This window comes from Oncorhynchus mykiss, chromosome 12, assembly GCF_057628025.1.
Source record: "Oncorhynchus mykiss isolate SJ-2025 chromosome 12, ASM5762802v1, whole genome shotgun sequence".
In the NCBI taxonomy this organism is placed as follows: Eukaryota; Metazoa; Chordata; class Actinopteri; order Salmoniformes; family Salmonidae; genus Oncorhynchus; species Oncorhynchus mykiss.
The window spans coordinates 78149968-78172750 of NC_143033.1; the positions used below are offsets into that span (position 1 = coordinate 78149968).

The 22783-nt window shown below is 42.3% G+C and overlaps 2 protein-coding genes and 1 long non-coding RNA gene across 8 annotated transcripts in view; 2 read left to right on the forward strand and 1 right to left on the reverse strand.

Annotated features, from left to right (window-relative positions):
* LOC110538402 (carbonic anhydrase-related protein 10) overlaps positions 1–9351 on the forward strand; it is a 32829-nt gene extending 23478 nt beyond the window's left edge. The window contains exons 4-9 of the mRNA XM_021625205.3: positions 540–725; positions 1497–1592; positions 1733–1805; positions 5219–5373; positions 5516–5690; positions 6818–9351. Of these exons, the coding sequence (XP_021480880.1) occupies positions 540–725; positions 1497–1592; positions 1733–1805; positions 5219–5373; positions 5516–5690; positions 6818–6840 (708 nt within the window). The 3' untranslated portion in view covers positions 6841–9351. The remainder of the gene's footprint in view (positions 1–539; positions 726–1496; positions 1593–1732; positions 1806–5218; positions 5374–5515; positions 5691–6817) is intronic.
* Positions 1–22783, reverse strand: part of LOC149979382 (uncharacterized) — a 133386-nt gene that overhangs the window by 66062 nt on the left and 44541 nt on the right. The gene's annotated exons all lie outside the window — the stretch shown is intronic.
* LOC110538400 (SWI/SNF-related matrix-associated actin-dependent regulator of chromatin subfamily E member 1) lies at positions 16279–22683 on the forward strand. Of its 6 annotated transcripts, none has more exons than XM_090193455.1 (12): positions 16279–16600; positions 16685–16861; positions 18035–18086; positions 18277–18320; positions 18754–18852; positions 19661–19753; positions 20115–20246; positions 20350–20521; positions 20617–20789; positions 20867–20968; positions 21237–21507; positions 21726–22683. In XM_090193455.1, the coding sequence occupies exons 3-12, from the start codon at positions 18080–18082 to the stop codon at positions 21944–21946; spliced, it is 1314 nt and encodes a 437-aa protein (XP_090049581.1). In that variant the 5' UTR covers positions 16279–16600; positions 16685–16861; positions 18035–18079; the 3' UTR covers positions 21947–22683. The 6 variants fall into 6 exon arrangements, with proteins under 6 accessions (XP_090049581.1, XP_090049582.1, XP_021480872.3 ...); XM_090193456.1 differs by having other exon boundaries at positions 19661–19741; XM_021625197.3 differs by having other exon boundaries at positions 16279–16309.

The window sequence follows — 22783 nt, forward strand, 5'->3', positions numbered from 1 at the left end:
TTTCCCAGTTCTTCCATGGCCTGCATACTCACCAGACATATCACCCATTGAGCATGTTTGGGATGCTCTGGATCGACGTGTACGACAGCGTGTTCCAGTTCCCGCCAAGTTGCCAAGCAACTTCACACAGTCATTAAAGAGGAGTGGGACAACATTTCACATGCCACAATCAACAGCCTGATCAACTCTATGCGAAGGAGATGTGTCGCGCTTCATGAGGCAAATGGTGGTCACACCAGATACTGACTGGTTTTCTGATCCACAACCCTACCTATTTTTAAGGTATCTGTGATCAACAGATGCATACCTGTATTTGCAGTCATGTAAAATCCATAGATTAGGGCCTAATTAATTAATTAAAAAATGTACTGATTTCCCTTATATGAACTGTAATTCTGTAAAATCTTAGAAATTGTGCATGTTGCAATTTATATTTTAGTTCAGTGTATTAACATGAGTTATCTCCATTTCCTCTTCTGTAGAGGTCTCTCAGGTGAGAAACTTGCCCCCCCCCCTTATCTTGACTCCTCTCTGTGCAGATGGGAGGCACCATGTACAACACAGGGCGCCACGTGTCGCTGCGGCCAGACAAGGCTCACCTGGTGAACATCTCCGGTGGGCCTCTGGGTTACAGTCACCGGCTGGAGGAGATACGCCTGCACTTCGGTAGCGAGGACGGCCAGGGCTCGGAGCACCTGCTCAATGGACAGTCCTTCCCTGCAGAGGTGAGAGGGAACGAGCCAATGAGCCAAGAGGGATTATCTTTGCTGTGTCTATAAACAATCCAATCCACTGCAAGTTGCTTTCATTAGACTAAGAGCTCAATTCAATCAGACTTGCATTACAGTTAAGGCTTCACTGCTTTACACAGCCCTACCGAGGCTTGTTTGTGTGGAAGATTTCCTCAAACAATGGACAATGATGAAATATGCTGAACTACCTCTGTCACTCAGTCCACTAATCACATGTACAGGGCCTTTGACGGGTGGGGTAGAAGAGCAACAGCAAAGGCTGGATCGACAAATGGCAGTGAGTTTTTAGTGGCAGTGAGTTTTTAGTGGCAGTGTGTTTTTTCAGTGGAGGAGGGCGATATTATAATGACAAGTAAAAAACAGTAAACTTATCAGGTGCCAAACTGAGTTTGTCTGTCACGATTTAACTGAGAATTGGCAAACGCTTTCCAGTCCTTAATCACCATTTTTAAGTGAGGAAGATATGTTGCCAGAAGTAAGCGTCTGCCCAGATAATTAGAGCTGAATCCTGTTCTAAATTGGAACTCTACTGAGCAGACAAGTGTCAAAGTAAAATATTCCTGAATTTCTTGAGTTTGTCTTCGAGTGAGGGTTGGATGGGTAAGATTAGTTTAATCTGACATAATGCTTTCATGTGCAAGACAAAGTCACCTTTCTATCTCACATGGTCTATCTCACATGGTCACATGGTCAGGAAAGGAAGGACTCACTGTTTGTTTTGTCTTTATCTCGCCTCACTTACAGGTGCAACTTATACACTACAACCAGGAACTCTATGCCAACTACAGTGAGGCAGCCAAGAGCCCCAATGGCGTAGCTATTGTGTCCATATTCATAAAGGTCTGTTTGTGCTTGATGCAGACAATCTCCTTCTCTGTGGTGTTCTATTGTAGTGACAGTGGTCTTTATATTCAGAATCCCATGGGTCTGTGCTGCGGATGCTGAATATTTCATGTTCTTTTACATCTCATCCCTCTCAGATATCCGAGTCTCCAAATGTATTCCTGAATCGCATGCTGAACAGAGACACCATCACGAGAATAACATACAAACGTAAGCACCCTCAGGCATTTATTTTTTTATTTTTTTATTTTACCTTTATTTAACCAGGTAGGCAAGTTGAGAACAAGTTCTCATTTACAATTGCGACCTGGCCAAGATAAAGCAAAGCAGTTCGACACCTACAACGACACAGAGTTACACATGGAGTAAAACAAACATACAGTCAATAATACAGTATAAACAAGTCTATATACAATGTGAGCAAATGAGGTGAGAAGGGAGGTAAAGGCAAAAAAGGCCATGGTGGCAAGGTAAATACAATATAGCAAGTAAAACACTGGAATGGTAGTTTTGCAATGGAAGAATGTGCAAAGTAGAAATAAAAATAATGGGGTGCAAAGGAGCAAAATAAATAAATTAATTAAATACAGTTGGGAAAGAGGTAGTTGTTTGGGCTAAATTATAGGTGGGCTATGTACAGGTGCAGTAATCTGTGAGCTGCTCTGACAGTTGGTGCTTAAAGCTAGTGAGGGAGATAAGTGTTTCCAGTTTCAGAGATTTTTGTAGTTCGTTCCAGTCATTGGCAGCAGAGAACTGGAAAGAGAGGCGGCCAAAGAAAGAATTGGTTTTGGGGGTGACTAGAGAGATATACCTGCTGGAGCGTGTGCTACAGGTGGGAGATGCTATGGTGACCAGCGAGCTGAGATAAGGGGGGACTTTACCTAGCAGGGTCTTGTAGATGACATGGAGCCAGTGGGTTTGGCGACGAGTATGAAGCGAGGGCCAGCCAACGAGAGCGTACAGGTCGCAATGGTGGGTAGTATATGGGGCTTTGGTGACAAAACGGATTGCACTGTGATAGACTGCATCCAATTTGTTGAGTAGGGTATTGGAGGCTATTTTGTAAATGACATCGCCAAAGTCGAGGATTGGTAGGATGGTCAGTTTTACAAGGGTATGTTTGGCAGCATGAGTGAAGGATGCTTTGTTGCGAAATAGGAAGCCAATTCTAGATTTAACTTTGGATTGGAGATGTTTGATATGGGTCTGGAAGGAGAGTTTACAGTCTAACCAGACACCTAAGTATTCGTAGTTGTCCACGTATTCTAAGTCAGAGCCGTCCAGAGTAGTGATGTTGGACAGGCGGGTAGGTGCAGGTAGCGATCGGTTGAAGAGCATGCATTTAGTTTTACTTGTATTTAAGAGCAATTGGAGGCCACGGAAGGAGAGTTGTATGGCATTGAAGCTTGCCTGGAGGGTTGTTAACACAGTGTCCAAAGAAGGGCCGGAAGTATACAGAATGGTGTTAGGATGTGTGGGTTTATGCACACACGTTGTCAAATCTACAGTAGTCACAGATAGAATAATCCATATTCAATAATTCCATTTCTGGATCCGCCATAAAAAAAAAGAATATCTAGCAATTGAATTAATTTGGCTAATTGGAAGGTTGCCAGAGATTGACTTAATCAGAGATTGAATGAAATTCATTCCAACTTCTGAATTAATCAGCTACATTACCAATGTGATCCTCCTGGTTCAATGGATAAGATGTGTAACAATAGAAACTGCCCCCAACCCTGAGAGATGTTTGAGTCATTTCCTGTTTCTAACTGACAGAAATAACTCTGTGGCACTTTCAGAATGTTCTAAGCTGATCGAAAATTGGCATTCCTTTAAAGACAACAATTATGTAACATTGCTATAGTTAGTATTAACAGCCTCTACCCAAACTCTCTTTTCTTTCAGTTTTATGCTCTTCATTTAGTCTGGTGAATTTAATTGTCATTCCATTTTCATTAATTTAATTAAATTAAACGAATTACATTAAATAAATCACTAATCATCCTTTCATTTGTATCCCATTATTATAATAATTGGATGTTATACTGTATTACAAGTCCCTGCTGACCGGGGAGGTACTATCATTTGTCAAAACAGATGCAGTCACCCCCTTACTGAAGACACCCAACCTTGACCTCTTATCCAACTACAGGCCCATCTCCAACCTCTTCCTATCAAAAGGACTGGAAAAAGGGATTGCAAACCAGCTTCAATCCCATCTGTCTTCCAATTAGCTGAACACATTTTTCCAGTGAGGTTTCCAGTCCTTGCACAGCACTGAAACAGCTATGGTGAAAGTTACCAATGACCTACTTATGGCTACAGAATCTGGATCACCTAGCCTCCCACTAGATCTCAGTGCTCTTTTGACACTGCTGACCACAACATCCTCCTGCGGCATCAGAGAGCACACTTCAGTCTCTGGAACTGCTCTGAACTGGTTCTCCTCTTACCTCTCCAATAGGAAACAATCGATCCCGATTGGAGAGTCCAGATCGGTGGAGTCTACAGTCACATGCGACATCCCACAGGAGTCCGTTTTGCATCCTATTCTGTTCCTAATCTACATGCTCCTTCTCAGCCAAATCCTCAGAGTCTATAACATCAACTTCCACTGCTGCACTGACGATACCCAAGTGTATATTTACATCAATCCGGACACCATCTCAGCCCTAGCAAAACTTGGCAGCTGCCAAGATGACATCATGGCATGGATGAAAGAGAACTGCTGAACAGCAGCAAGACTGATGCTATGCTTATTGGGACACACAAGCAGGTCAGTAGTGCTAGAAACATCTGCCCTACTAGTGACGGTCAAGTCATCCATCTGTCCTCTGTCATCTCTAACCTGGAAGTTAAGTTTGATCCTTCTCTGTCCTTTGATGCCCATATAAAACATATCTGCAAAACATAATTTTTCCATCTAAGAAACATTGCCTGGCTCAAACCATCGCTCTCCCAGCCAGATGCAGAGAAACTCGTCCACGCCTTCATCTTCTCCCAGATCGACCATGGCAATGCTCTGTTCGGGGGCCTTTCAACCAAATCACTTCAGAGGCCACAACTTCTCCAGAAGAGTCCTGCCAGGACCAAGAAGTCAGCCCACATCACCCCCATCCTTGCTGAACTGGGTACCGGTCAACTATAAGATTTACTTTAATAACCTCCTCCTAGTGTGAGTGAGCCACCTCGCACTCTCCACTCCAGGAACTCACCACTGCTTCAGGACCCCAAGACACATCTCAGTACTATGGGGGACCGAGCCTTCTGCTCCCTCGCCTATGGAATACTCTCCCTGACCATTTGAGAGCCGCTCCATCAAACAGAGCTTTTAAAACGGGTCTTTAAACACATTTCTACAGACTGTCTTTCTTATAGTCCTAATCTGGAAAGTCCTTTTAGCAACTAGCCTACTATTGCTATTTCCTGCCTTCATTTGTTTTTACTGTAGTTTTTATTTTATTATCAATCTTTTTTGCCTATGTAGAGCTTTGGGATAACACTGTAATGAAAAGCGCTATACAAATGAAATGTGTTATTATTATTCTGTAATACAGTGTAGAAAGTGTTGAGGATGGTACAGTATGAATGTGATTACCTCTGTTTTGGTCCACCTCCAGATGACGCATTCTTACTCATGGGGCTCAACATAGCAGATCTATATCCAGACACTACACGTTTTATAACATACGAGGGCTCCATGACTATCCCGCCCTGCTTCGAGACAGCCACCTGGATCCTCATGAACAAACCTGTGTACGTCACACAGATGCAGGTAACTCACCCTCGATCATAGACTCAATAATAACATTAACTCATGTTTGCCAGAAGTTACTTAATAGTTGGCCGTATTTGAGACTGTAGATTCTTTACCATAAACCTTATCTGTCCAACTTTCTCTCACTCTGTCTCTTTAGATGCATTCTCTGCGACTGCTGAGTCAGAATGAGCCATATAAGATATTCCTCAGTATGAGTGACAACACGCGGCCCGCCCAGCCTCTCCTACAGCGCTGTATCCGCACCAACATCAACTTCAGCAAGCAGGGCCGAGACTGCCCCAACAACCGTGCCCTGAGGCCCCAGTATCGAGGTGTGTCTGAACGCATGTGTTTAGGATCTGTATTCAATCAACACGGTTACTTGAACATTTCCGGTAAAATTCAGGTATTGGTAAAAACAGACTGTGAGGAAGAAGGTTGCCATAGTAATATAAACTGCACATACTGTATTCTGAAACTGTTTGTGTTTTTAGAAATTCAATATACACTCAGTGACCAGTTTATTAGGTACACTACCCCATTCACGAAAATGGTTCACTCCTACAGACCGTGGCATCAAGGCATTCAGTTAATGTTCGATTGAATGTTAGAATGGGCAAAACCAGTGACCTAAGCGACTGAGCGTGGTATGATCGGCGGTGCCAGGTGCGCCGGTTCTAGTATCTCAGAAACATCCGGCCTCATGGGCTTTTCACGCTTGATCGTGTCTAGGGTTTAACGAGAATGGTGCAACACACAAAAAACATCCAGTCAGTGGCAGTCCTGTGGGTGAAAATAGCTTGTTGATGAGAGAGGTCGAAGGATAATGGCAAGAATCGTGCAAGCTAACAGGCTGGCCACAAATAGGTAAATAATGTTGCAGCACAACAGTTGTGTGCAGAAAGGCATTGCAGCAGACGACCACACCGGATTCTACTACGATCAGCTAAAAACAAGAAGAAATGGCTCCAGTGGGCATGCAATCACAAACACTGGACAATTGAGGAGTGGAAAAACTTTGCCTGGTCTGACAAATCCCGGTTCCTGTTGTGTCATGCTGATGGCAGAGTCAGGCTTTGGCGTAAGCAGCATGAGTCCATGGCCCCATCCTGCCTGGTGTCAACGATACAGGTTGGTGGCGGTGGTGTATGGTGTGGGGAAGGTTTTCCTGGCACACATTAGGTCCCTTGATACCAATTGAGCGACGTTTCCATGCCTTGGGGAATTCAGGCTGTTCTGGAGGCAAAGGGGGGTCCGACCCAGTACTAGATGGGTGTACCTAATAAGCTGCCCACTGAGTGTATGTTTTCTGTCTTCTATAGTTCTGAGATGTCTATAGAGAAATGCCTCGTCCCTCAAAATGAACAGGTTCTTTGTAGGTTCTATGTCTCAAGCATTGCCTTTGTTTCCAGTTCAAGCAGTTCATGCTAACCTCCACATCTCTTTGTTCTCTTTCCAGTAAACCAGTGGCTTCTGAAGTAGGAAAAATATGAACATGCTGTACAATACAACAGGATAAAAACGAAATATGCGATCCTGATTCTCAAGACTTTATTTGAATGTGGAAATAATACATTATCAGCAGAGAGGCTGTTTTTTGAATATGTTTGAGATTGCAAAGTAAGACAAGGAAAGATTGAAAAGTGTAACTTCTAAGGCTGCACAACTGTAATTCTTCTACAGAGCTTATGGAAATGGGCTGAATGGAAATTCAGCAGGCTCCGCCATTTACTGACCTCTGCAGTGGAGATAACGAGGACCTCTTTTATGACATCATCATCATCATCAGATTCACTTGAGTACCCAAAGATCTCAAAGGACCAACACTTCTTGAAATTAGCTAAATGTAATCACAGATACAACCATAATGTGTTTTGATACCAAAAGCATTCCATCAGATCTAACATCAAGCTAGGAATCTGAATATGATGGGTGCTCTTCTGGTGATGAAAGCTTCAACATAACCATGTCACAAGCAAAAGGTGTACTGAATAAATGTTACAAATGCAGAAACATTTCCTGACCATGTGACCTAACCAGGAAAAATTCTGGGCCCCAGTAAAACACCAGGGCAAGAGATTTTCCTGATCAGGCCACATAGTCAGGAAACAATCCTAGCCATAGACTTGGGAAATCCAGTATTTTATACTGTATTTGCTAAACTTTTCTAGCCATTTTGGGCCATTTGCCTTTTCTCTGTTTAATTGTTTACAATTTCATTCTGTTTATTTCAATGATAGCAGCCCAATTAACATGTTTCAGAGAATTATGTAAGATAAAATAACACTTTACATAAGGCCTATATAGTATATGCTGTTTAAGAATTGTATATTGTCTAGCACTGAATAGAGCATGGGACGTGATTTGTCTGCAAATTCTTTAAGCAGTCACAAGGCATTCCTTATCAATTATTTATCCTCATTTTCAATTCTGCGCTGTGTATGGCGTTACAGGCAATGTGGGTTTGTGTGTGTGTGTGTGTGCGCACATGTGTACATGACTGTGTGTGTGCGCTCTCTCCTGAGCATTGTATTTCTCATTAAATAGGATAAATCTCCTCGTTTTGTGGCAACGAAACAAATACAATTGTATTTGTCACATGCGTCAAATACAACAACAGGTCTAGAGTGATATGCTTACTAACAAGCTCTTTTCCACCGATGCAGAGTAAAACAAGAAGATAAAAACACAAGAGAAATAACACACAAGAATGAAGCTAAATACAAGGAGTACCAATATCAATGTGCAGGGATACGAGGTAGTTGAGGTAAGTATATACAGTGCCTTCAGAAAATATTCACACCCCTTGACAAAGTAGGATTTATATGAATTGAATTGTCATTTTTTTGGCAACAATCTAAACAAAATAGTCTAATGTCAAGTTGGAAGAAAATGTATCATTTTTATTTTTAATTTAATTAAATGGAAAATAAAACACTAAGTATTCAACCCCTTGAGTCAATACATGTTAGAATCACCTTTGGCAGCGATTACAACTGTGAGTCTTTCTAGGTAAGTCTCTAAGAGCTTTGTACACCTGGATTGTACAATATGTGCCCTTTTATTATTTTTACAATTCTTCAAGCTCTGGTTATTGGTCTTTGCTAGACAGCCATTTTCAAGTCTTGCCATAGATTATTTTTATTTTTTTTTCCAATTTAAGCCAACTTTAACTAGGACATTGAATGCCGTCTTGGTAAGCAACTCCAGTGTATAATTGGCCTAGCGTTTAGGCTATTGTGCGGCTGAAAGGTGAATTTGTCTCCCAGTGTCTGGTTGGAAAGCCAACTGAACCAGGTTTTCCTCTAGGATTTTGCCTGTGCTTAGCTCTATTCTGTTTTGTTTTTTTTAACTACTTAGTCCTTGCCAATGACAACCATACCCATAATATGATGCAGCCAACTTCATGCTTGAAAATAAGAAGAGTGTTAGTCAGGGATGCTTTGTATTCAGGACAAAAAGTTCATTTCTTTGCCACATCTATTGCAGTATTACTTTATTGCCTTATTGCAAACAGGATGCATGTTTTAGAATGTGTGTATTCTGTACAGGCTTCCTTCTTTTCACTCTGTTGTTTAGGTTAGTATTGTGGAGTAAATACAATATTGTTGATACATCTTCAGTTCTCTCCCATCACAGCCATTAAACTCTGTTTTAAAATCCCCATTGGCCTCATGGAGAAATCCCTGAGCGGTTTCCGTCCTCTCCGAAAACTGAGCTGGGAAGGACGCCAGTATCTTTGTGGTGACTGGGTGTATTAATACACCATCAAAAGTGTAAATAATAACTTCATGCTCAAAGGGATATTCAATGTCTGCTTTTTTTTAAACTCATTTAGGTGCCCTTCTTTGTGTGGTATTGGAAAACCTACTGTACATGATCTTTATGGTTGAATCTGTGCTTGAAATTCACTGCTCGACTGGGGGACCCAGATAATTGTATGTGTGGGTTACAGAGATGAAGTAGTCATTAAACAAATCATGTTAAACACCAGCACACCGAGTCCATGCGACTTATTATGTGACTTGTTAAGCACATTTGTACTCCTGAACTTAGTTAGGCTATCCATAACAAAGGGGTTGAATACTTATATTGAAGCGACTTCAGCTTTTCATTTTTTCTTAATTTGTAAAAATTTATAAAAACATAATTCCACTTTGACATTATGGGGTATTGTGTGTGTATATCAGTGGGTGTGAATACTTTCTGAATGCACTGTACATGTAGGCAGGGTTAAAGTCACTAGGCATCAGGATAGATAATAATAAGAGTATAAAAACAACGTAGTAGCAGCGTATATGATGAGTGTACACTCTTCGAAAAAAGGTTTACAAAGGGGTTATTTGTGGAGGGATAGGGTTCTACCAAGAACCGTTTTGATCTAAAGAACCCTATTTGGAAGACCAGGATTATTTTGTAAGGCAAAGGTTTCTACCTAGAACATTTAACATCCTGAGAACCGTTTTGGGAAGAAAGGGTGATTTGATGATTCTTTGGAAGACAAGAATGGTTCTACATAAAACCATACATAATATTTCCCAGTATGCTCTATTGCAGGGAGATTAAGAATGGTTTGTTTTACTGTATTATCTGTGTTTTCGCATGTACATTGATTGGTTGATTAATTTCATGCTACACAAAGATAAATAACATACAGTTATCTAAAATAATCCAATCTTTTAGTTATTGGATTTATTGCACCTATTACTGAGATGGCTGTTCCAGTTTAGATGATTGAGATAGGTTATGGAAGATTGAATACTGAGACTGACAGTCATTCTGAATGCAGGTTGCGGGTGATTTAACAATTCCACTTGTTGGATATACTAACTGGCTGGATTCCAATAGGAATTACACATCACTTTGCAAGCCAGCATAATGGGACTTGCAGGCCGGATGTGGCCTGTAACCAGGAGTTTCCTAACACTACTGTTGGGTATAACTAAGCCCTCCAAGAAAGGCCTTGTGAAATGTAATGTATTATCATAGATCATTTGATTTTAAAGGCTAATAAGGTTGGTGGAATTGTTTATAGGGGGTTCTAGGTAGAACCCTACACGGGTTTCTTTGAAGAACCCTATGGGGACAAAACTGAAGAACTCTATATGGTTCTACTTAGCACCTTTTTTTGGAGTGTATGTGTACATGTGTGAAAGTGTGTGTTTGTGTGGCGTCAGTATGCGTGTGCGTGTGTAAGTGTGTGTGTTTGTGTGAGAGTGTCAGGATCAAGTCACGTGAGAATGCAAAATAGTGCAGTGTAGATAGTTGGGGTAACCATTGGATAACTATTCAACTGTCTTATTCTTGGGGCATCAGTATGCGTGTGCCTTCGGAAAGTATTCAGACCCCTTGACTTTTTCCACGTTTTGTTGCGTTACAGACTTTACAATTCTTTCTCGGAGTTCTACGGACAATTCCTTTGACCTCATGGCTTGGTTTTTGCTCTGACATGCACTGTCAACTGTGGGACATTATATAGACAGATGTGTTTTTTACCAAATCATGTCCAATCAATTGAACTTACCACAGATGGACAACAATCAAGTTGTAGAAACATCTCAAGGATGATCAGTGGAAACAGGATGCACCTGAGTTCAATTTCAGTCCATAGCAAAGGGGCTGAATACATATGTAAATAAGGTATTTCTGTTTTTTATTTTTAATAAATTATAAAAAATGTCTAAACTGTTTTTGCTTTGTCATTGTGTGGTATTGTGTGTAGATTGCTGAGAAAAAAATATTGAATCCATTTCAAAATAAGGCCGTAACGTAACAAAATGTGGAAAAGGTCAAGGGGTCTGAATACTTTCCGAAGGCACTGTAGAAACTGTCTCAGCCTGTTGGTCCAAGACCAGATTCTCTGATACCGCTTGCTGGACGGTAGCAGAGAGACCATCCATGATTTGTGTGGCTGAAGTCTTTGTCTAAACACAATATCATACATGTACCCTTTCTGTATGATAATACCACAATGCCTAAAGATATATAAACACAGTTGAAGTCGGAAGTTTACATACACCTTAGCCAAATACATTTAAACTTAGTTTTTTACAATCCCTGACATTTAATCCTAGTAAAAATTCCCTGTCTTAGGTCAGTTAGGATCACCACTTTATTTTAAGAATGTGAAATGTCAGAAAAATAGTAGAGAATTATTTATTTCAGCTTTTATTTCTTTCATCACATTCCCAGTGGGTCAGAAGTTTACATACACTCAATTAGTATTTGGTAGCATTGCCTTTAAATTGTTTAACTTGGGTCAAACAGTTTGGGAAGCCTTCCACAAGCTTCCCAAAATAAGTTGGGTGAATTTTGACCCATTCCTCCTGACAGAGCTTGTCAGTCACTGAGTCAGGTTTGTATGCCTCCTTGCTCGCACATGGTATTTCAGTTCTGCCCACAAACGTTCTATATGATTGAGGTCAGGGCTTTGTGAAGGCTTTTGTGAATACCTTGACTATGTTGTTCTTAAGCCATTTTGCCACAACTCTGGAAGTATGCTTAGGGTCATTGTCCATTTGGAAGACCCATTTGTGACCAAGCTTTAACTTCCTGACTGATGTCTTGATGTTGCTTCAATATATCCAAATAATTCTCCTACCTCATGATGCCATCTATTTTGTGAAGTGCACCACTCCCTCCTGCAGCAAAGCACCCCCACAACATGATGTTGCCACCCCCGTGCTTCACGGTTGGCATGGTGTTCTTCAGCTTGCAAGCCTTCCCCTTTTTCCTCCAAACATAACAATGGTCATTATGGCCAAACAGTTCTATTTTAGTTTCATCAGACCAGAGGACATTTCTCCAAAAAGTACGATCTTTGTCCTCATGTGCGGTTGCAAACCGTAGTCTGGCTTTTTTATGGCGGTTTTGGAGCAGTGGCTTCTTCCTGGCTGAGCAGCCTTTCAGGTTATGTCGATATAGGACTCGTTTTACTGTGGCTATTGATACTTTTGTACCGGTTTCCTCCAGCATCTTCACAAGGTCCTTTGCTGTTGTTCTGGGATTGATTTGCATTTTTTGCACCAAAACACTGATCTCTAGGAGACAGAACGCGTCTCCTACCTGAGAGGTATGACGGCTGCATGGTCCCATGGTGTTTATACTTGCATACTATTGTTTGTACAGATGAACGTGGTACCTTCAGACGTTTGCAAATTGCTCCCAAGAATGAACCAGACTTGTGGAGGTCTACAATTTTTTTCTGAGGTCTTGGCTGAGTTATTTTGATTTTCCATAGATGTCAAGCAAAGAGGCACTGAGTTTGATGGTAGGCCTTGAAATACATCCACAGGTACACTTCCAATTGGCTCAAATGATGCCAATTAGCCTATCAGAAGCTTCTAAAGCCATGACATTTTCTGGAATTGTCCAAGCTGTTTAAAGGCACAGTCAACTTAGTGTATGTAAACTTCTGACCCACTGGAATTGTGATACAGTGAATTATAAGTGAAATAATCTGTCTGTAAACAATTGTTGGAAAATGACTTGTGTCATGCACAAAGTAGATGTCCTTACCAACTTGCCAAAACTCTAGTTTGTTAACAAGAAATGTGTGGAGTGGTTAAAAAACTAGTTTTAATGACTCCAACCTAAAAGTATGTAAACTTCCGACTTCAACTGTATACTGAACACAAATATAAACACAACATGTAAAGTGTTGGTCCCATGTTTCATGAACTGAAATAAAAGATCCCAGAAATGTTCTAAACGTACAAAAAAGCTTTTTTTCTCAAATGTTGTGCACAAATGTGTTTACATCCCTGTTAGTGAGCTTTTCTCTTTTGCCAAGATAATCCATCCACCTGACAGGTGTGGCATATCAAGAAGCTGATTAAACCGCATGATCATTGCACAGGTGCACCTTGTGCTGGGGACATTAAAAGGCCACTCTAAAATGTGCAATTTTGTAACACAACACAATGCCGCAGATACCTCAAGTTGAGGGAGCGTGCAATTAGCATGCTGACTGCAGGAATGTCCACCAGAGCTGTGGCCAGAGAATTTAATGCTAATTTAACTGCCATAAGCCGCCTCCAACATTGTTTTAGAAAATTGAGCAGTCCTTCCAACCGGCCTCACAACCGCAGACCACGTGTGCAACCACGTCAGCCCAGGACCTCCACATCCGGCTTCTTCACATGTGGGATCGTCTGAGACCGGTCATCCCGGCCAGCCCCATGAAACTATAGGTTTGCAAAACAGAAGAATTTCTGCACAAACTGTCCAAAACTGTCTCAGGGAAGCTCATCTGCATGCTCGTACTCACCAGGGTCTTGACCTGACTGCAGTTCAGCATCATAACCGACTTCAGAGGGCAAATGCTCACCTTCGATGGCCACTGGCACGCTGGAGAAGTGTGCTCTTCACGGATTAATCCCGGTTTCAACTCTACCGGGTAGACGGCAGACACCGTATGGTGTCGTGTGCACGAGCGCGGATGTCAACGTTGTGGACAGAGTGCTCCATGGTGGCGATGGGATTATGTCCCAGTAGGCATAAACTATGGACAATGAACAGAATTGCATTTTATCAATGGCAATTTGAATGCAGAGATACCCTGACAAGATCCTGAGGCCCATTGTCCGCCGCCATCACCTCATGTTTCAGCATGATAACGCACAGCACCATGTCACAAGGATCTCTACCCAATTCCTGGAAGCTGAAAATGTGCCAGTTCTTCCATGGCCTCCATACTAACTAGACATGTCACCCATTGAGCATGTTTGGGATCGACGTGTAGGACAGCGTGTTCCAGTTCCCGCCATTATCAAGCAATTTCGCACAGCCATTGAAGAGGAGTGGAACAACATTCCACAGGGCACAATCAACAGCCTGATCAACTCTATGTGAAGGAGATGTGTTGCACTGCACTTATTTTGTATTTATTTCATGTTTATTTAACTAGGCAAGCCAGTTAAGAACAAATTCTTATTTACAATGACGGCCTACCCCAGCCAAACCAGGACGACGCGCTGCCCTATGGGACTCCCAATTACAGCCGGTTGTCATACTGCCTGGAATCGAACCAGGATCTGTAGTGACACCTGTAGCACTGAGATACAGTGCCTTAGACCACTGTGCAAATGGTGGTCACTCCAGATACTGACTGATTTTCTGATCCACGCCCCTACCTTTTGTTTTTAAGGTATCTGTGACCTTAAGGCATCTGTGATTAACAAGCATATCTGTATTCCCAGTCATGTGAAATCCATAGATTAGGACCTAGTAAATGCAATTCAATTGACTGATTTCCTGAAATGAACTAACTCTGTAAAATATTTGAAATTGTTGCATGTTGCGTTTATATTTTTGTTCGGTGTACACGTTCTCTCTCAAAGAGAAATCTTATAAGCATTCATCAGATGTATCATCTGCAGGAGCCCCAGCTTTGGTCAGCTAGCGTTACCTAGCAACCTATTTTACTACACCATCTGTGCCCCCGGAAATGAATATTCATTAGTCTTCAACATGCATGTCTGTGTGCAGGTGATTGGTGTTCACAATTACTATGGCATTCCTCAGACAACAGAGATATTCATCTCAGACAGAGATATTCATCATTCAGATTTATGTTCAAGTCATATCTTGTCACTATCTTTGGACCATATTAGTTCTATGCACTGCAAGTAGGCCTACATTTTAGTATAATTATGCTATGGTCCTCATCATGAAGCTATGTTTCAATGACCAACAATCCTGTTGGTTTCATGATTGACTGAAAATAAATGATGCAGCTGCTGGCTTGAAAAATAAGCACAGAATCATTGAAAAAAGTATTGCATTCTGCTCTTGGCTATGTTACTTTGGGGACGTTTCCATTTGGAGCAGTTTGAAAAAGTACAGACAGAGCAAGAACAGCACATTCTCTCAATGCAGTCTAGCCAGAATGGAGAAGTGGGAGTGGGAAAGGAGGTTAAACACCCCTGGGAAAGGACACTCCATATTGGAAATACATGTTTCAACATCTGACAGCATCCATCTGTCGCTGTTCAACTATGTCAAGTGGATACAAATCCCAGTTCCCCCTCTTCCACAGACTCATCACGCACACACACAAGTTGCACCATTCAAACCTTGAGCAGAAACATAATATAGCACTCATACATATTACATCTTCATTAAGCTCACAGGACAGTAAGAATGTAAAAAGACCTAAGTAAACACTCATGGGGACATTTTGCGCCTTGGTGTTGGGCAACATTCACACGAGGTTTAGCCTAGATGTCTGGTCTTCAGGAGAAAAGCTGTCCTTCATTATTAGGGCTTACCTCACAGTCCTGTCTGCTTCTTTCTGGGGATGCACTCTAGCAGCACTCCTTTGAATAAAATGGTGAAGACTACATATCCAGGTCACTCACAGCAACATGGAATCTCTGGGGACGTACTACCACACATCTCACCCACAATTTGGTCAAGAAGTGGTGGTGTTATACAAGTGAACTGAAACTGTACTTTACTAAGTTTACAGGGCTTTGTAGGGGCTAAATAACTACAATTGAGCTTGAATCTCAAACATACCATGTTTATGTGTTCTGTGCATCTGTGTGCACAGAAGTGTAAGAAAGACAAGAGGTGAAACATTTGTGTGAAACATCTTGAGGAGGGGAGGACAATCGGGATAAGGTAATCTGTCTGTGCTTGAACTTCAATAACGGTTCGGGATTGAGAGCTGACCCAATATCAGTTTTGTTTTATCTTTGCTCAAGCCATGAGCAAGGAGAGCAGCCATGCAATACCTAAAAGCAATCTGCATAAAATCAGTAGCGGTGTTCTGCAGCCACCTAGCGGTAAGCAAAGATTAAGCATATTAACTCACTGGGTGCAAATCAGCGGTTCCTCTCCGAAACAGTAGACGGCGTGTTCTACGAAATCTTGTTTTAATCCGCAGTTATTCACCAGCGAAAAAATTACAGACGCGCTTTTGAGGGAACAAAGAAAGGAGCTCGGGGTGAGTTAATTTTCAAGTGTAGATCCTTTCGATAGTTTTGCATTTTACTTTTCGAAAAGATCAGATGAAGGTGGAGATAATTTCACAACTGAATAGAATTGTATTTTCATTCAAACCAAATACAATCTGCATTTACTTTCAAGCAAGGCTTTAGCTAACGTTCGCTAGCTAACTGTGACTCCTTTCATAGACGCTAACATCTTTAGCGCATATTAACGATAGCTTCTGACCAGTGTAGGTTTTGTTAAGAGCCCCGACTCCTGCTCTAGACATTAACAGGCATCGCTTGCGGTACGTTTTTGTAGACGTGTCTTTCATATCAGCGATAAATAATTGAAAGAACTAAAGGTTAAATTGCTACACTTTTTTTTATAGGGTTGGTGTTCCCACAAGGCCATATCTCCAGCTCTTGTTTACGGAAGCCAGACAGAAAACATAGGCGGCCACCTGTGCTAATGAGCTATCTAGCTTGCTTCGAACATCTGGCTGTACGCAACAGTGGGGAGGAAGTGTAGTTCTTCAACTGGAGAAACACAACTTCTGTGCAATACTGTAAGTGCTTATTTTGTATTTGAAAGTTTATTTCTCACTGATATGAAAGATAAAGGGCATATCAGCATATGTTTAGAAAATCGGTTTTGAAGGAGTGGCTATTGACTTTATCTAAAAGTTAAAACACAGCGTCGGAATTGTAGTTCACATGGAGCCAAATGTGGGAGAATGTAACCTCTGAAAACCTTACATATGGAAAGGGGTTTAAGGGCTAGCTAACAGTAACTGTTGTCGTTAACTCTGCTTACTAGATTAGCTAGCTAGCTAGCTACATTCTGTAACTTTGCTGGTTTGGGTGTTTAATTAACGTTAGCGTATGTTGTTTTGAGATCACGTCCTTTACGTAGCTAGTTTCAACCTAGAATGATTTAACTATAGTTACTGTAGCTATCCCACTATGCGGCTAGCACTCTTACTAGCCACTTCTCGACATTTTCCAACCATTGTGTCATCACATGGGTAGATTCTCACACACTGGTATCTTGTACTTGCATATGTCTCTAGTCAGTTACTAATATCTTAGCATTGCAATTGGTTAGTAAATCAATATAAGTGTTAAACGCCTGGCGCAATTTTGACGTCAACAAAATAAGTTAGGCCGGTTTCAACCAACGTGGGGTCTACCGCCTCCCTCCAGTTGCTAGTTTGTTCTGTTCACATCGCGGTGATGACAACTAAAGTTAACGTTAATTTACTTTGCTCAGTATGAGGCTCTGCGTTCATGACTAGCTTCACTAAACTTGATTAATTTATGAAAGTAAAGATGTTGCCAGGGTTCTAGAGAACGTGTTTATGTATGCGTAGGATGCCATTAATCCCAAATACGAAATAAAGTATTTTTTGTTAGCATTTTCTCTACCTTCACACTAGGCGGTAGAGAAAAGTCCATGAGTTTGCGTTGGATCTGCCGAGATGCATGCGTGGACGAAAGCTAGTCTGTCAGTATAGAAACTGCTTTAAATTAGTTTATTTCTTATTTTAAGGAAATGACACCATGTTTTGTATGCAGCCTACTGGTTACATTGTATTTATAGAGCCAACAACAAACGGTGTGAATCCTACGGTCTGTTTCCCAGATGCCATAATCTTTCAATCTCTTGCACTGGGCACACTATCCGTTTTTGGCATTGATATTATTATTTGCCTATAACAAGCGCAATGTTTTTATTACAGCGCCGATGACTAGAATAGCTTGAAATCCACAATTCCTCAGCCAAGATGTCAAGTAAGTAGATATTTATGTAAATTTGTTTTGAATTGGGGTGGCAGGTAGCCTGGGACCAATACAACTGACATGTAGGTTTAGATACAGGTTCAATGCTAACTGCATTATAGAGCTTAATGATACAGGGAGTCCAATTTACTATTTTTGTTTTGGTATGTCTAAACTTTGTCTTAACATTTATTTTACACAGAAAGGCCATCATATGCACCTCCCCCCACCCCAGCCCCCACAACTGTAAGTATCACATACCATCCAACATCAGTTTCTCACATTTTCTCCCAATGCCAGGGGAGTGGGTCTTCTATACAATCAACATGAGCTCAGTAATGTACGGTTGGGCTGCAGGACCACACAGACATATTAGCTCAGGATGTTCTGTCAATACATTTGCAAGTATGTGGCTCACAGACAAACATTTCCCTTCATCTAAATCACATGCTGCTATACATTTTGAACATCAATAGATGGAAGTAGAACTGGCCATTTACCCGCTGTTTACCTCCCTCTTTGCTATCTTTTTATTTTGTGATGCTCCTATGACAGAAATAAGCCAATGACTATGTGCTGCTTTAAATCATTACCCCCAAAATCCTTTTCATTTTTTGTTGTCCCTCCCCCTTGTTTGTGTCATTTCTCATTTGTGTTTTGTCTCATTTGTCTCCATCAGCAAGTGCCCAACACCCCTGGGTTTGTGGGGTACAACCCATACAGCCATCTGGCCTACAACAACTACAGGCTGGGAGGGAATACCGGCAGCAACAACAGGGTAATGGTAGGACCAATGCCATCCAGGGCTAGAGCCCAAGGAGTAAGGCTGGCTATTCCCTGAGTGAGACAAGGATAATTGGGAGAAAAGGGAAATGAGTGTTTGGTACAACAATGGAATGGTGAAGAAGAAAAAATATATATATATATTCAACATGCAGGAAAGGATACATTTGGGGGGGATAAATGGTACAACAAAACAGCTGCTGGCCGTGGTCAAGTGAGGTCAGTAATTGCCCCAAAGTCCTCCTATAATCTTCTGTAAAACTAACACGATCATCTTACTCCAACTGATTTGATGCTCCGCTTGATGACCCACCAACCACATGTGATTGTTTGTTCGAAGTGTCACCAGCTCCCCTCATCTTGTCCCACTCCTTGATGCAAAAGCATTTCATGTTAGAGCAGTTGCACCTCTGCCATGCCCCTCCCCTGCTTGTACAGCCTGCTAGGGAGCAGCAGCATGTTGCCCCGTCCATCCAAGGCTCATGACTTGGCATGTCAGAGGTTCATACTGGTTGGTGTTTTAATCACAAGGCAGCCAAAACTGATAGCAGTATTCATTTTAATTATAGCCCTCAACACTGAGAGGGCAATAATTTGTCGTCTACATACCAGCTATGTATGAAACACTATCCAAAAATTAAGGTGTAGGATTTTGTAATGAGTCTCCTTAAGTGCTTCACTTAAAGCAGATTGTCATTTTCAGTTGTGGCCCTGCCCCTTCTTCATAGTAGTACATAAGTGCTTTCTGTAATAACTGTCCGTTGGTTTGATCTATTGATATTTTCTTTGGCTCTCTTTCCCAGAATTCCTCAGGAATCACTGTTCCCAAGCCGCCCAAACCGCCAGACAAGCCGCTGATGCCCTACATGCGGTACAGCCGGAAGGTAAGCAGGAAGGTAAGACACCCACGGTGTCTACTTTTACTGCTTGTACAGGGGGTCGCCCAGCCAACCGTCTGGATGGCCGGGGACCCCACTGTTGATGACCCCTGGTGGTATGTTCCTCACATCTTACCCCCTCTGGATTGGAGGTCGGAGACAGCTGAGTTACACCACCATCTGGATCCACTCCTCTTCAACACCTGTCTTCATTGTTGATTCTGTCTGTCCTGGTTTCTGTGTGACCTATTGTGCTTGCTTTCCCTTTGTCTCCTCCAAATCAAATCTTTCCCTCCCTCTTTCTTCCTCTTGTGTATTTATATACATTTTCCGGCTTAGTTGCTGCTCTATTTTGACCATGGTGCCTCCTTTTTGCCAGGTCTGGGACCAAGTCAAAGCCTCCAATCCGGATCTGAAGTTATGGGAGATTGGAAAGATTATTGGTGGCATGTGGAGGGACCTCACTGAAGAGGAGAAGCAGGATTACTTGAACGAATATGAAGCGGAAAAGGTGAGGGCAGTTGGGAGCTTCAGTTTTCCAATGCCCTGCTATTTTGCCTTGGGTAAATGAGTCAAGTCTTTTCACCGAGATTTTATAACTACTGCCTCTATAGATTGAGTACAACGACTCCCTGAAGGCCTACCACAACTCACCGGCTTACCTGGCCTACATCAATGCCAAGAACCGTGCCGAGGCGGCTCTGGAGGAGGAGAGCAGACAGCGGCAGACCCGCGTTGAGAAGGGAGAACCTTACATGAGCATCCAGCCTGCTGAAGACCCAGATGGTAATGGCCCGGGGACTAGAAATTCTGTCTCCTGTACCTTTTTTTTGTTTATCCATGTTGTGTGTATTGAAAGCCAACGTTTGTCCTTTCCGTAGACTATGACGATGGGTTCTCCATGAAGCACACGGCCACCGCTCGCTTCCAGAGGAACCACCGGCTCATCAGTGACATCCTCAGTGAGATAGTGGTGCCAGATGTGCGCTCTGTCGTCACCACTGCACGCATGCAAGTCCTCAAGCGCCAGGTCCAGTCCCTCATGGTGCACCAGGTAAGCAAAGCTAGTGGAAAACACACACTGGACTGCAATCACATAATAGTCTGGTTTGACACGGTTCCTTTCCACAGAGGAAGCTGGAAGCAGAGCTGCTGCAAATAGAGGACCGGCACCAGGACAAGAAGAGGAGATTCCTGGAGACGACAGACTCCTTCAACAGTGAGCTCAAACGGGTATGTGCCCCCACCCCACCGTGTCCAAAATGAGAATCGCCTCATACAAAGTGCAGCAGCTGATAGCCTTAGTATCTCTTTTTTTTTTTGTACTAGTGAAGATAATTTGTTTACTTTTATCAGCAGCTGAGATGATAGGTTTGTATTCTGTGCCACTCTGTTGCTGTTCAAGTTTGTCTTTGTAGCTCTGGTGTGTTGTACAAAAGTCTGATTTGTCGTAACTGCTCAAAGCTGCAGTGTCTAAAACTAGATGTTTGTCTGTGTGCAGCTGTGCGGTCAGAAGGTGGAGGTAGACATGGAGAAGCTGGCAGCAGAGATTGCTGTGGCAGAGGAGACTGCTAGGCGGCGGGCGGAGGAGAGGGAGAAGGAAGCGGCGGAGCAGGCAGAGAAGGCGGCCCAGGCCCAGGAACAGCAAGAGCAGCAGCAGGCAGCAGCAGCCTCTGCTTCATCTACCCTGCCCATCACTGAACAGAACAACACCACCCCACCAACCACAGAGAACAAGGAGGACCAGGACAAGTCAACCCCTATGGAGACCGGTCAGTCATACCAACATCTCACTAACACTAACTACAGCATTTTCTCTGTTGTTATTTCAGTAACTTGCTGTTTGGAGTAAGAAAAAGCCTGATACAAGTAGTGCTTTTATTGCAGTAACATGTTAACCGTTGTGGCATTCAGACTGAGCATTGTGATCAATGATCATTACAATCTACACAAAGACACCTGACCTACACACTTTCCTCCTTTCCTTCAGAAGAGACTCCTACATCAGAGCCATCTGAGACCCATCCTGAGGCTGAGGAGGGCACACATGCTGCAGAGAAGCAGCAGGGCCCGCCGGTGGAGAGCATCACGGACGAGGGCACTAGTGACAGCACTGCCCCATCCGAGAGCAGCACCGGACCCCCTGCAGACACCCCTGCCTCAGCTGAACCTGCCCCAGAGGAACGCCCAGCCAGCCAGCCCTCCCAATAACATCTCTGTAGAAGGGCACACCTCTCTCTGAGCACACCCTCCAACCTGTAGACTAGGGTCATGCTTTGTGGGCACAGTGTTGCATATCAAAAATATTAGAATGTATAGAAGTGATTTCATGGGTAGAGATGTCCATAGTTTTGTACATTCTGTGTGTTATTTGCGATGTCGTGCAACCCTGTGCCCATTTAAATATGACCCTGTGATGTTCTTCCACCATCCCCACACTCAGTTTGTGTGTTTGACATTTCTATTGATCTTATGGATTTCTGGATTCATACCACAAGCCAACCGTTCCTCTCTAGCTATTGGCGTTGATAGAACAGGGCCTAATTTATTCCATACCCAATTGACAATGGTTTTTAAATGCTGTTTTTGTTGCCTATTTTTTTTTTTTATCTAACTTTTAGTTAGTAATCAATATGGTGTGGACTGTTAGTTATGGATTAAATTCAGAATTCATATGAAATGGCCAGTCCTTGAATATCACCTATTATATCACAGCAAATGGATAATTTGTGAACTGTTTTACATGAGCTGTTTGCAACTGCACAGCTGTGTCAAACCATGTTGCTGTGTATCACCACTAGAGAAATGGTCAGGATGAACCTCCGATAAAACCTCATGCATTCAAATGACTGTTTTTACTTGAATTTGAGTAATTTTAGTATGCCTCTGCAATTTGCATCTTTTTTTGTACTGTCAAGCCTCTTGCCCAAATAAAAGTTATTTCTGTCTTTCTGACTTGTGGTTTATTTCAAATGTTTTATTGTCTTTCTCTAGATGTAGGCCTATGATGATTGCTTAGACTGCCCAGTCAATTATAACTCAGCATTG